At 40.1% G+C, this 15,027-nt stretch overlaps 1 protein-coding gene across 2 annotated transcripts; it reads left to right on the top strand.

Annotated features, from left to right (window-relative positions):
* Positions 1–38: 38 nt before the first annotated feature.
* On the top strand, positions 39–8,467 carry LOC124111534 (tripartite motif containing 13-like). 2 transcript variants are annotated; one of them, XM_046471273.2, is made up of 4 exons: positions 39–277; positions 393–467; positions 1,891–2,182; positions 3,453–8,467. In XM_046471273.2, exons 2-4 carry the CDS (start codon positions 411–413, stop codon positions 5,090–5,092), a joined length of 1,989 nt encoding a protein of 662 aa, XP_046327229.2. In that variant the 5' UTR covers positions 39–277; positions 393–410; the 3' UTR covers positions 5,093–8,467. The 2 variants fall into 2 exon arrangements, with proteins under 2 accessions (XP_046327229.2, XP_046327230.2); XM_046471274.2 differs by lacking the exon at positions 393–467 and having other exon boundaries at positions 43–277.
* The last annotated feature ends 6,560 nt before the right edge of the window (positions 8,468–15,027 follow it).

Genomic DNA, 15,027 nt, shown 5'->3' on the forward strand with positions numbered 1-15,027 from the left:
TATAAACTAAATCATATTCCGCATATATATCGCCATGCGTTTTAGAACTAACCGAAAGCATTACCGCGGTAAATGGGGTTTTGTGAAATTGTGTAAACTATTATTAGTTTTGCTTTAATAACCAAACCATAGAGTCGTAAATAGTTGCTTTGATACATGTATACATACCGGACGTCAACGGATCACGTGGTTTAAGTTATGTCACGTGACACGAGGCAGCAACCAAGACGTGAGACGCCTTCAGACTCAGAGAGAAGACGCGCCCATCGTAATATCGGTATGTCACGTAGTTAGATAACATTTCATCCACAAATATAGATTTTACATTCGCTAACAGTACATTGCTGCGTTACCTGTGTTATAATGTAAACCTGCAAGCACCTCGGTTTCAGTTGAACACAGAAAGCTTGATGTCGATGCATGCGACAGGAGTCAACAATGATTACATCCACATATTTCTGTATCATGTAAGTTAGCAGCTGAATCTGCATCGCGGATTAAGGATCAAACTTATTGTTATTAACATAAACTAACACCTGCTAGGTAGACAAGGTTTTGCCTACATTTATCGGAGGTCATAGTGACCCGTTAAACGAAAGTAGGATGTAGGTCTACAGTAAACTTCCCCAACCTAGATACATTCACTTCCTCCTCCACTGCACACATTAGCATACACGTGTCATTTAATTTGCAGATGTAAGAAGGTGTGATGTATATAACTTGAAGGATGTGTGCTGGAAACATGGCATGGACGAAAGCTGAGTGAGCTTCTCGCGTCAAGCGAGATGTTGGTGTGATGTCTAAGTTTTGATCAGAGTTATGTCCCCTTGAACAACATCCACACAATGTCGCGTGTATAATATATCCTCATGTCTGTGTGTATACAGGAGTGCGGTGGATCAATAGCAAGTACGTGTGTGAGTGAGTAAGCAAGGGAGTGAGTGAGGAAACAAACAATATTGAAATAGTAGAAAATACATACATACAATAAATACCATACAGAGTTAACTGCGGAATTGACCAGTGTTTGTGACACATGTTGAGGAGTTTGGTGAAGTCAGATTGATGATCATGTTTTCACGTGGATTTTACAAAATAAATGTAAAGACAAAGAATCAACCGCCACTTGATATATTACAATATTCAGATCCATGCAACTCCCATTTTGTTGGGGAACCTACATTCCTTAACTTAACCTGTGATGTTTTTGTCAATGTCAGAATATAAATAAGCCTCATTCAGCAATGTTCAAGCCTGGGGATCTGTAAATAGTCAAGTCTCGGCCTAGAATGAGCAATAATTCAGACACAAAGGGTTACACAAAGCTGTCACGCCATCCAATCCTCGATTTAGTTGCTTCTTACCAAGCACAGAATCATAGTGGTTTATTATGTTGTAGAACCTCCATAGACAGAATACAAAATGAAAGATCTTTTAAATGTTTATGGAAGTTCATATGAAATTTATCTTATTAAATATGATAGTGAAATAAAGAGTCACTGTGCTATAACGAAATATTGAACTTATCCTCCACTGACCCTACTATGACAAAGAGTGTGACACTATTGATATTTCACTAATATAAAACATGCCTTTGTGTTTGTGGAAATTGGTCCATAACAGAAACGACAGTTGATCATGTTTTCAAAACATGGTATTCATTCCTCATGTTCATTGCGCAGGGTAGAGTATGACAACAAGAGTTACCCCCCTTTACCCACAGACAGCACCACAGATATACAATGCAGTGGGTCGTCTCCTTTTCTCTCCCGTCTCACTGCTTGTAAAGATGTCTTTGAACGTCAGGGTTAATGCGGTCATGTACATGTTTTATGATTATGTCTACAACACATCCATCTATACTTCATTTAGCTGTCCAATTTGCTTCAGATGGCGACCGCTAAGAAGCTGACCGAAAACCACCTCACCTGCGTCATCTGTACAGATGTGTTCACAGACCCTGCCACACTTCAGTGTCATCATACATTCTGCAAGTCCTGTCTGCTGAAATACACCAAGACACAGCCGGAAGCAGTACAAGCCAAGTCCCTACCATGTCCCTCCTGTAGACAACAGACGAAGGTGACCAACCCTGACAGTCCAGTAGAGGAGTGGGTCAGTCAGCTGAAACCAAGCCACGTCATGCAGGGGCTAATGGACGACTTTGGACCCGGCACAAAGGGTAATCTACTGCCTGACTAATATACCTTGGTTTGAGATAAATAAACACACTCATCAGGGACATAAACGAGCATTCGCTCATAGAATTGCTTATTATGACTTCAGGTCCATAGATTTAATGCAGGATAAGCATCTCACAAAGACAAACAAATTACAGCCTGACCCACCAATGAAATCTAATGTAACTCAAACATATAGTGCCATAACTAAATATAATTACATACAATGTATTCACCTACTCCTTGGTACTCGTCACTCCTTGTAAATGTTGTTTACAAACTAGTAAATAATTGTTATGATTTCTATATGTGGAGTTGATCTTAGTTGCGCGTATATCAGAAGCACAATAAGGTTTTGTCAAGAATTTTCTGGGACAAATTATTTTTTTCAATAAAATCCAAGGTGTTTAGTGGATAATTAGTTCAAAGTGTTCAAAACAAATACCAAGATAAAAGAGCACATTCTAATAGATTCTAATAGATTTGAATGGGTTCTGTGGAATACCAGAATGGACATTGTCACGTTGTCGTATTGTCGTCCTAACAAAAACAAGCAAAAGTGTCAAAATTACCAAAACAGGACATTGCCACATCGCCACATTTTGCCCATTTGTCGTCGCGCTTTGAATACTGTTTTACCAAAGGGTGACAATGCAACAACGCACCATTTTTCAAAGTCCATAAAAAGTATGGTGGTCTTTTGTTAGCTCCATTGGTTCTAAAACCAAAGGAGCAATGGCTGTGTGGGTTGTTCTCGAACCTAAAACAGAAGTTAGCTATAGCTCATATATCGTTATTGTCTGTGTCGGATTTCATAAACCAAACGTGTTATAACAGAAAGAAAAAAACACTTTCCGTTTCTATTTAATATAAATCTGGTCTCTGACATCTTTTCAAATCGATGAGGACACACGGTTGGCCCTGTCATTAAGACTGTGCACTTCGCAGAGCTGACCCTCCACTGTGACAAAGCACCTCTAACGTTAACATTTATAAACATCTTATTGTTGACTCTCCTGTTATTTTGGACTCCCAACTTAAATGGCGCTATACACCCGTTCTGGTTATGATAAACACTAGCTCAGATACTGACTAGGGATTCCTACATCAATAATATCTAATTACAACCTGTGTTATGTGATATATTCACCTATATAATGGGCGTGTACCTTTATGACAAAAGTAACGTCTTAATGTTATTATATCCCTAGATAATGTCCAATTCTTATCATGTTTTATGACAAATGAAATCAAGAACATTTGCCTTTTCAGCTGTGGAGGAACATGTGTGCAGTGTTTGTACAAAACAAGGAAAGACAACTCCAGCCACTTATTGGTGCTCTGTCTGCGATGTTGTGTACTGTGAAGGATGTCTCCAGATGCACAACATGATACCAGGGTTGTGTGACCATGAAGTAGCTCACTTGTCTGATCACACCAAATCAAAGGTCAAGCGTCGCTTCATGTGTCAAGTCCACAGAGACAAACCGATAGAGTTGTTCTGTAAAGACTGCGAGCAGGCAATATGCACGATATGCTGCTGTATAAAACACAGGACATGTAAGGATGTTGATACAATAGAGAGTATGACCCCTCTTGTGAAGGAACAACTGACAAGCAAAATAGAGACACTCGGAATCAACATTGCAGCTGCGAATAATATCCTAACCCGGAGAAAATCTAAAATTCAAGATGTGAAGAGTAATTCACAAACCCTTAAAGATCAAGTCATGAAGACACGGGAAACAGTGATGTGTGCTATTTTAAGAAAAGAGAAGCAACTCCTTGGTGACATCGACAAAGCTACTGATGAACAATTACATGAGTTACAAGCAGATATACAATCCCAGGAGATCGAGCTACAGATGTACCAGCAGCAGTATGAGTTCACAGCCAATGCTGTGACGTCCGACTGTGAGGTGGACATGTATGCCGTCTATGAGTCGATGTGTGAGACTTCTACAGACAACAGAGACACGGACAACAGACCAGCAGCAAGAAGGGTTGTATTCACACAAAACCTGGACAAGCTGAGTAAAGCAGTTGATGAGCTACAGCTGGGGGAGGTTCAAGTCGTCCATGATGTGAGTGACCCCAGGTCTTCTCCTGTTCTACTTCACACCATTGACTGCAAGGAAGATGGGGACAGGGAGTATCCTTTGGTGCGTGACGTGACACTGTTGACTGTTGATGGCATCAAAGTGGTGGTAGTTGCAGATTATGATAACAAGAGACTCAAAACATACTACACATCAAACTTCAAATCCTTTCATTATCAGCTCCTGCTTTCTAATTATCCTTGGCAAATAGCCAAGTTATGTGAGAGTCAGATAGCTGTCAGTGTTCCAGACAGTAAGGAAATAGTCATTGTGAATGTTACCCCAGGTCCTGTATTGCTGTCAACTATCAAAACAAGCAAGGATTACTTCGAACTGGCCTGTCTGAGTCCTTCACAGCTGGTGGCAGGTGGATATGGACAGTCTCACTGTGTGGACATACTGGACATGACAGGGAGGAGACTGAGGTCTATCAACACGGGGATCATAGGGAGTCCAGACTACATCCATGTCACCAGAAACAACAACTTGATAGTCAGTGCAGGAGGAGTAAAATCCCTTGTATGTGTGACCAGTGAAGGGGACGCTGTTTTCACCTACACTCCCACAGGAGACAGAGCTCTGACATGTCCTCTAGGTATCACAACAACCAGCACAGGAGATATCCTGCTTGTAGACCATGACTCCCACAAGGTTATTCAGCTGACACAATCGGGGCAGTTTGTCAGAGATGTCCTCACACAACAAGATGGTCTGGAATATCCTCGTGGTGTATGTCTTGATGGTGACGGTCTGCTGTGTGTTACGTCTGCAAGATATGTAAAAATATTCAAATTCTGGGCCGCTGAATTTTAAAATAGAGATAATTTTTATCTCCATACACAGTTGAAGATATACAAAATTGACAACCGACAAGAAGTCCAGATCGGCTTTTGTAAACGTAATTCACCATGTCATTGATTAAACAGAGGACGATCTTTCACATGTAGAAATGTGACCTGGTTTGTAAAGGACATTTGTTAAAGGAACGCATAGTGACGGTTGTCCTGATTATGTTTCTAGGTTTGTCAGCACCATACCTGTGCTCCTGGGTTTTACCAATAAGGGCATACCGTCTGAGACCTGCATCACTTCGGCTTTCCTTCCACATTAAGCTGACCCGCCGTGATATAACTGGAATACTGTTCAAAGCAGCATAAAACCCAACTCACTCACTCACAGTGACAGAACTAAATGAGAAACCTGTTCACATAGTTGGGTATGGTTCAAGCCTTTAGATATCAGTTAAACAACATATCTCGCCAAGGCTTCAACGTGTGCTGAACAAATATATAACACAACGAGCGTTCAGCTGTTTGTGGAGGCTATAACAGTGCATGGATGCTTTGAGAATTGGTTTAGATGTGTCCTCGTTGGTATCAGTTGTTTGTACTTATGTATAGTATATCTGATTGATTGAAGTAACAGTAAATATCCCTATAACATTACACAACTCTATCTGGATACAAAAAAAGGATATAATAAATGTTTTGACGTTTGAAAAGCGTGCATTAAATTTGCATTTTGAGGTATAATTTAAATGTGATCTTGCCTGCTTCCAGACGGAGATTTGAACTCTGACAACAAGTCTAACACACACCCTTGTGTTGCATTTCAAACGTTCACTTGTTCATTAATATGGGTTACATGTTCTTTAAAAATCTCTATGCGTTTTCAATGTGTGTAATTTCTGGAGCATCGTTCATAACATTTTCAATGTCCAAAATAAACTTTGTATACAAGTCAGACCAGGGCGGAACAGGTGGTGTTTGCTTTACAGGAATTTGTAAACAAATGGTCGTTTCCTCGTCAACACTTAGGACATATGTACAAATGAGAGAAGGGTTCCTTTTTCAGCTGTTCACAATGTTTCACATCTGAAACATGGCATAAAAATCAAGACAAGTTCTGAACTTTGCTATTTGTGATATTTTTATTTCTTATATTTTTTTATTCCAAACCAAAAATTTGGACTTCGTTCAGATGTAGTTTTAACGCATAACTCATAAACGATTCAATATTTTCACAAAGCGTTGCTTGTACGAGGCAACTGCTGGAATGGCGCCTTTTGTTATTCGGGAAACTACATAGTGGTGTTGTGTATATATGAAACTACAGAGTGGTGTTGTGTATATATGAAACTACAGAGTGGTGTTGTGTATATATGAAACTACAGAGTGGTGTTGTGTATATATGAAACTACAGAGTGGTGTTGTGTATATATGAAACTACAGAGTGGTGTTGTGTATATATGAAACTACAGAGTGGTGGTGTGTATATACGAAACTACAGACTGGTGTTGTGTATATACGAAACTACAGAGTGGTGGTGTGTATATATGAAACTACAGAGTGGTGTTGTGTATATATGAAACTACAGAGTGGTGTTGTGTATATATGAAACTACAGAGTGGTGGTGTGTATATACGAAACTACAGAGTGGTGTTGTGTATATACGAAACTACAGAGTGGTGGTGTGTATATATGAAACTACAGAGTGGTGTTGTGTATATATGAAACTACAGAGTGGTGTTGTGTATACATGAAACTACAGAGTGGTGTTGTGTATATATGAAACTACAGAGTGGTGGTGTGTATATATGAAACTACAGAGTGGTGTTGTGTATCTATGAAACTACAGAGTGGTGTTGTGTTTATATGAAACTACAGACTGGTGTTGTGTATATATGAAACTACAGAGTGCTGTTGTGTATATATGAAACTACAGAGTGGTGTTGTGTATACATGAAACTACAGAGTGCTGTTGTGTATATATGAAACTACAGAGCGGTGTTGTGTATATATGAAACTACAGAGCGGTGTTGTGTATATATGAAACTACAGAGTGGTGTTGTGTACATATGAAACTACAGACTGGTGTTGTGTGTATAGATAACTACAGTGGTGTTGTGTACATGTGAAACTACAGAGTGGTTGTGTGTATATATGAAACTACAGAGTGGTGTTGTGTATCCATGAAACTACAGAGTGGTGTTGTGTTTATATGAAACTACAGACTGGTGTTGTGTATATATGAAACTACAGAGTGGTGTTGTGTATATACGAAACTACAGAGTTGTGGCGTGTATTCGAAACTACAGAGTGATGTTGTGTTTATATGAAACTAAAGAATGATGTTGTGTATATAGGAAACTATAGGGTGGTGTTGTGTATATAGGAATCTACAGAGTGGTGGTGTGTATATATGAAACTACAGTTAGGTGTTGTGTATACATGAAACTACAGGGTGGTGTTGTGTATACATGAAACTACAGAGTGGTGTTGTGGTTATATGAAACTATAGTGTGGTGTTGTGTATACATGAAACTACAGAGCGGTGTTGTTGTTATATGAAACTACAGACTGGTGTTGTGTATATATGAAACTACAGACTGGTGTTGTGTATATAGGAAACTACAGAGTGGTGTTGTGTATATATGAAACTACAGAGTGGTGTTGTGTATATATGAAACTACAGACTGGTGTTGTGTATATATGAAACAACAGAGTGGTGTTGTGTATATATGAAACTACAGACTGGTGTTGTGTATATAGGAAACTACAGACTGGTGTTGTGTATATACGAAACTACAGAGTGGTGGTGTGTATGTACGAAACTACAGAGTGGTGTTGTGTGTATAGATAACTACAGAGTGGTGTTGTGTTTATATGAAACTAAAGAATGGTTTTGTGTATATATGAATCTACAGAGTGGTGTTGTGCACACATAAAACTATATAGTGAAATTTGGTATATACGTGAAACTACATATGCCTTTTATCTATACACGAAGCCATTGTGTCCTTTTGTGAGTGGAAATTTTACTCATTCACTTCATCTTTACTTTCCACTGACTTTGTCTCTTATTACAGCGTAGTCCAAAATGAAGGCCCTGATTCGGTTTGTCACTGCGTTCCAATCATTTATCATCATCATAATTACACTGATGCCTGAGTGGGGCTGGATTTGGATGATCAGCTTCACTGCTATCTTGGGTTTTTCATATTTATTTAATTAATATATTCCAATATTTTGTCTAAGATTAGTGAAAACGTAAAATGGAGATGTTTTTTTCCAACTTCAAAACCTACACAAACCTGAACTGTCTCTGTCTCTGACACACGGGGCATGCCACGCCTTCTGCTACTGCCTGGTGTCAGTTGTGAAGAATAAATTGCTTATTAAAGTTTAATTCCATGTTGTTGTTTTTATCGATGAAACTGAGAACACGTGATTGAGTCCAAGATTTAAGCATTGCTTTTTCTGCAGATACTTTATCAAAACAGGTTTGGCCATTGTCCAAAGGTCACAGAGCCCTACATATTTCCCAGCAAAACAATCTGCTCAAATGACTAAAAGTTTTGTAGATATACCACTCTGACATTATTTTATATCCACAACAAAATATTTCACTATTACCCATGTTCTTCTAAGTGAGGTAAGGGGGCACGGGTGGCCCAATCGTCTGAGGCGCGGCGATTCACTGTGCAGAGTTACGTCCCTTAGGCACGCCAGAACCATATAATTGGGGTTCAAATCCAGGTTCGCCCGATTATGTTTCTAGGCTTGTCATCACCATACTCGGGCTCGTGGGTTTCACCGAAGTGGTAAACGTCAAAGACCTGCATCACTTCGGGCTTCCCTCCCACATTAAGCTGACACGCCGCGATATGACTGGAATACTGTTAAAAGCGGCGTTAAACCCAACTCGCTCACTCTTCTTGGGCAACGATGTGCACGGGGAACATTAAATTAATAGTTTTGTGTGCAGCCCATTGTAATATGTGTCCTTGGTGAGGAGATGTAATATTTGATTGCATTAAGTCGAGTGAGTTTGTGTTCCTCAACGTACATGTATACGAAGGTACGTTTATGCAGCAGCGATGTCTATCTTTCCGTAACTATCACATCAAATCAAATGTCTAAATGATTTGTTTGTTTGTTTGTTGTTTAACGCCGCACTCAGCAATATTCCAGCCATATGACGGCGGCTTGTAAATAATCGAGTCTGGACCAGACAATCATTAGCATCGATCCACGCAATTTTCGATAATTGGGATACGATGTCATGCATCTACATTGTCAGCGAGCCTGACCACCCGATTCCGTTTGTCCCCTCCTACGACAAGCATAGTCGCAAGCATGCGTTACTGAAGACCTATTCTACCCCGGATCTTCACGGGTAATGTCTAAATGAACTTGTAGTAAGCGTGCTGCCCGCCGTCCGTCCTCCGTCAGTTCTATAACTGTCAAATTCTTCTAACGGGCAGAAGGAAATGAACTTCAGAAATCTGCCCCGACCTCCCTTACGTTACTTAATCTCAAACATTACAGTTAAAATTTGGTACGATTAGATGGAGATTTGTTCATTCCAGTCAAATTTAAAATGCATTTATCTCTTTATTAACTGGTAAAAATCATAGTATATGTGTTAAATGAGAGTAAATTTGATTTAGCGGCTCTTCGAAAACGGGTACGGCGCTGACAAACCTAGGAACATAATGAGGGCGAACCGGGATACGAAACCTCGATCATTTCCTGTTACGCCTAAGGGACGCAACTCTGCTCCTGTCGTTACGGATTGTACCACAATAGACTGTATTCCGTATGATACAAATATGATATATATATATATATATATATGACATGTATAACAGTTGTGCTTTTCATATGATGTCGGGGGGCGGTCGGGTAGCCTAGTGGTTAAAGCGTTAGCTCGTCACGCCGAAGACCCGTGTTCGATTCCTGACATGGGTACAATGTGTGAAGCCCATTCCCGGTGTCCCCCGTCGTGATATTGCTGGAATATTGCTAAAGGCGGCATGTAACCATACTCACTCACTCAAATATGTTCTGGTTCATTTGTTTAGAAATGAGAGACTATTGTTTTCCTGAAAAGGTTTTTAAAAATCACTAGATCTTATGATATCTTATGTATGTACATTTTAGCACGACCTATTCTGAGTGGTCATTGATATAATCTTTTTCCTTATATTCTTAGAGCATAAGAAGGGCGATAGGCGCAAGATGGGAAATTTCAAACTTGACATTTTTTTATTAGTACACATCAGAATGTTGCAAGAGCGCTTCTTTAACTTCTTGGGAGAATAGTTCTTATATAATGTTCAGCCCTGTATTGTTATTTAAAGGCACAGTAACTCCACATCGGAATGTTGCAAGAGCGCTTCTTTAACTTCTTGGGAGAATAGTTCTTATATAATGTTCAGCCCTGTATTGTTATTTAAAGGCACAGTAACTCCACATCGGAATGTTGCAAGAGCGCTTCTTTAACTTCTTGGGAGAATAGTTCTAACATTATGTTCAGCCCCGTATTGTTATTTAAAGGCACAGTAACTCCACATCGGAATGTTCCAAGAGCGCTTCTTTAACTTCTTGGGAGAATAGTTCCAACATTATGTTCAGCCCCGTATTGTTATTTAAAGGTACCGTAATGCCTCAGTATATTTCGTCCATTCCCTCGTTTACTGTCTGTAACACTTCTCTCCTCCAGTTAGTTATAAAATTGTCATACATTATTCTTTGTTTGTCACTACAATATGATCTGAGGGGGGAGCGAAAGCAGACCGAGTTTGTGTTTCATGCAATTGAAAATTGAAAGAACTGTTAAATTTAATTATGTCTGTCAACCATCACTCATTCCTACAACAGTTTATAAAAAGTCATCAGCGGCTGTCTAATTTTTATGTAAAAATAAATTTGTTCAATGAAGACTGGGATAAGAAATACATTTGCAACCACATGACCCCCACCATGTTTGAAATGTTGTATATTGGAGCCGAAAAAGCAAATATATAGATTTTCAAAGATAAGATGTTTATTATACCCATCAGCACTTGTGTATTTTGCAATTTCTTGTGTACATTTGTAAACGTTTTAAATCAAATTATATTTTAAAAAATAAAACCATGTAGCGGTATTCATTGTGTGCTGACAAAGCGCCGGTAGAAAGTTTTGGATATGATATCGCTAACTTTATATTTTCAACTGAAAAGCAAACATATGAAAAATAACTGGGAAGTATAGTTTCGTTTGCTCCTCATTTTATTTTATTGGTGGTTTTAACTGGTACAGTAGTCGTAACCTGTATGGGCATGCTCAGGAGGTATTATTGGATATCTTAGGGGCCTGAGCGACTCCGTGATCTTAGTGCTAAGATGATCGTAGCTCCCATACTTTAACAAAGGCTTAGCAGTCATAGCACTAAGATCGCTTTGTCGAACAGGGCCCAGAGCGACTCCGTGATCCTTGCGGTAGGCATATATATATATGTGTGCGTGTGTGTGTGTGTGTGTGTGTGTGTGTGTGTGTGTGTGTGTGCTAGTGCTAGTGCGTGCGTGTCTGTGCCTGGTGTGTGTGTGTGTGCGTGCGTGTGTGTACGTGTGTGTGTGTGTGTGTGTGTGTGTGTGTGTGTGTGTGTGTGCGTGTGTGCGTGCGTGTGTGTGTGTGCGTGTCTGTGCCTGGTGTGTATGTGTGCGTGCGTGTGTGTGTGTATGTGTGTGTGTGCGTGTGTGTGCGTGCGTGTGTGTGCGTGTCTGTTCCTGCCTACCGCTAAGATTGCTTTGTGAAACAAGGACTATGATCATATAACCGTGTTTTGTTATGGAATCATTGTTACTAATGTGTAGATGACCCTATAAGGAATGTTTACACGCCCTGACCTTGTGGACGTCAGCCTTCCGTGTGTGGGTGTCTGGATCCTGTAACTCGGCCTCAGAAAAGTGTTCACAAAAATAGGGGTCCATTCCATTACTTCATACGTGGGTACAAGATATTACTTTGTCGTGCTGCTCATGCAGCACAGGTGATAAAATGGGACTTCGATTGGGGTTCGACTCGGCAGCGCTTCCTGGGAGAAGTCCCATTCGCTGCCTTGGCTTCGTGTGGAGGGGGCAAGGGCCCTGAGCTGATGCCAGGATGACCTGACCCCTTTGCTCCAGTAATTTGCTCCAGTTTACACACCTTTGTTTCCAATACAGATTCGGGGCAGTGGCCTTGTGGTTAAAGCGTTCACTCGGCACGCCACAGATCCGGGTTCGATTCTCCACATGGGTACAACATGTGAATTCTATTTCTGGTGTCCCCCGCCGTGATGTTGCTGAATTACTGCTGAAAGCGACGTGAGACCATGCTCCCTCACTATCTCCAATACAAATTCAAAATGTACAAGAAATAAAACAACCCTGCTTTAGGAACGAAGGAGGGAATACAACAAATGGTCTTCACACGTTGAACCTATGTCGGGAATCGAACCCGCTTCTTCGGCGAGACGAGGATCATACTACGAAGAACTTTATATTAATATAGTCACTGTATTATGGAGACTAAATAGAATCGGTTGAATTGAATGGAGATATAAGCGACAGAACTCTTTCAACATTTATAAGAAACCTCTGTCCGAGCGGAGTCGTGAGTGTGATCCCGGATACATGTTCGTCTGACAGTTATGACCCGGATGTCTGTCTGACACCGCTTGAGCATCCACGTGACCTTTGCGTGGCGTCTCAAACACAAAAGGCGGAATGTAGCTGCAGAAATAATATACAGAACAGAGCGTGTTGTTTTTTATTGTGGGTGGGTAATAAAACTCCAAATTTGGCAGGAAGAGGTGAAATGGTATGGTTATCTAGTGTATAAAAATAGAGAATTGAAATTGCCCGTTGTTGGGAAAAGCTCCAGGGTAACTTACTAACGAACTAATAACTAACTAACTAACGATCTAATAAGTAACTAACTTACTAACTAAATAACGAATTAATAACTAAATAACGAACTTATAACTAAATAACTAACGAACTAATAACTAACTAACAAACTAAATAATAACTAACTAAACTAAATAATAACTAACTATAACTAACTAAGGAACTAATAACTAACTAAATAAATAACGAACAAACAACTAAATAACTAACGAACTAATAACTAACTAACTAACCAATTAACTTACGAAACTAACCAATAACTAAATAACTAATTAAAACTAACTAACTAACTAACTGACTAAATATATAACGAACGAACTAATAGCTAACTAAATAACTAATTTACAAAACCTTTGGACTGAATAGCTGAAAAACTTTTTATGAATAACAGCTATATATTATCAATGTTTTGCCTACTGGCTTTCAAAGTGTAAAACGCAGACTTGGTAGTATAGATAAGGAGACATGGCTGAAAAACTTTTAAATGACAAGGGGTTAATTGGTAATAAAATATAATTTTCACGGTTGTTGTGCCTTTCACTCCCAGTGGAATCTGTTTCGACTGATAGTTGAGACTGGTTATTCCATGGTGTGGGGGCACGGGTGGCCCAGTCGTTTAAGGCGCCGCGATTCGCTGTGCAGAGTTGCGTCCCTTGGACACGCCAGAAACCTATGATTGTGGGTTCGAATCCCGATTCGCCCCGATTATGTTTCTAGGTTTGTCAGCACCATACCCGTGCTCGTGGGTTTCACCGAAGTGGTAAACGTCTTAGACCTGCATCACTTCGGGCTTTCCTCCAACATTAAACTGACACGCCGCAATATAACTGGAATACTGTTAAAAGCGGCGTTAGACCCAACTCACTCACTATTCCATGGTGTGGACGTTTTATATTCATAGACAATTGAACTGCGCGTCAGGATGAAGAAAGTGTACACTTAAAAACTGGAGAAGCCGGCCCCGATATTACAAATACTCATGACGTTAGTAGGCTGAAAACAGTTGCCGAAACACCATTTCTTGTTTCGTTTTCAGACACCTACACTTACTTTTCTATCTGGCATTCATGATTTAATTAGCATAAGCAGAGCATCTCTCAAGGTACAATTTGGTACTTTTCTTTATATACCAAGTTATACTTAGTGTCCCACTCTACTTCTGCTACGATTCATGATTCGCGGTCATAGAATAAAGATGCAGAGGTCAGTGAGATAAAACCCCATATACTCCCAGTGAGATAAAACCCCATATACTTCCAGTATTCCGACTGACTGCCAACATGAATTATAACACGATTTTTAAAAAAAGCAAAATCTGTACAGAATTGCATAGAAAATGCGATACATATATGGTGAGTTAATGCCTTTTACGCTCGAAGGCATCTGTTTCGGTATATAATACAGACTGGTTATTCTCTGGCGTTGAGGTTTTATGTGTAATAGAAACAGCATCATAGTGTAGCGTACCCAGTGAAACACTATGTGTTAGGAACCACGTGTGTTTGTCTATTTATTTGCGTGTTTGTGTGTGCGTGTGCGTGTGTTCGACTGACTGACTGAGTGAGTGACAGACAGACAGACAGTGATAGACAGACAGACAGACAGTGATACATAGACACACACAAACCATTTGTGGTATGACAGGAGTATGAATGACGGGTGCTGCCGGTAGGGCAGGACATGCTTACCCTTTTCGCGAATACCCGGTGTCACTAATTTTCAGTGATCCATTCATATAATTTCCACAACTATTTTCCCTTTACGCCAAGTGGAATCTGTTTCGGTAGAAAATCTAGGCTGATTATTCTCTTGCATTGACAATTTATATTCACTTCGAGAGATGATTTACACTCGCCCCGGGGGCACGGGTGGCCCAGTCGTCTAAGGCGCCGCGATTCGCTGTGCAGAGTTGCGTCCCTTGGGCACGCCAGAAACCTATGATTGTGGGTTCGAATCCCGGTTCGCCGCAATTATGTTTCTAGGTTTGTCAGCACCATACCCGTGCTCATGGGTTTCACCGAAGTGGTAA

This window comes from Haliotis rufescens, unplaced genomic scaffold (assembly GCF_023055435.1).
Source record: "Haliotis rufescens isolate VD_foot unplaced genomic scaffold, xgHalRufe1.0.p SCAF_71, whole genome shotgun sequence".
Taxonomy (NCBI): Eukaryota; Metazoa; Mollusca; class Gastropoda; order Lepetellida; family Haliotidae; genus Haliotis; species Haliotis rufescens.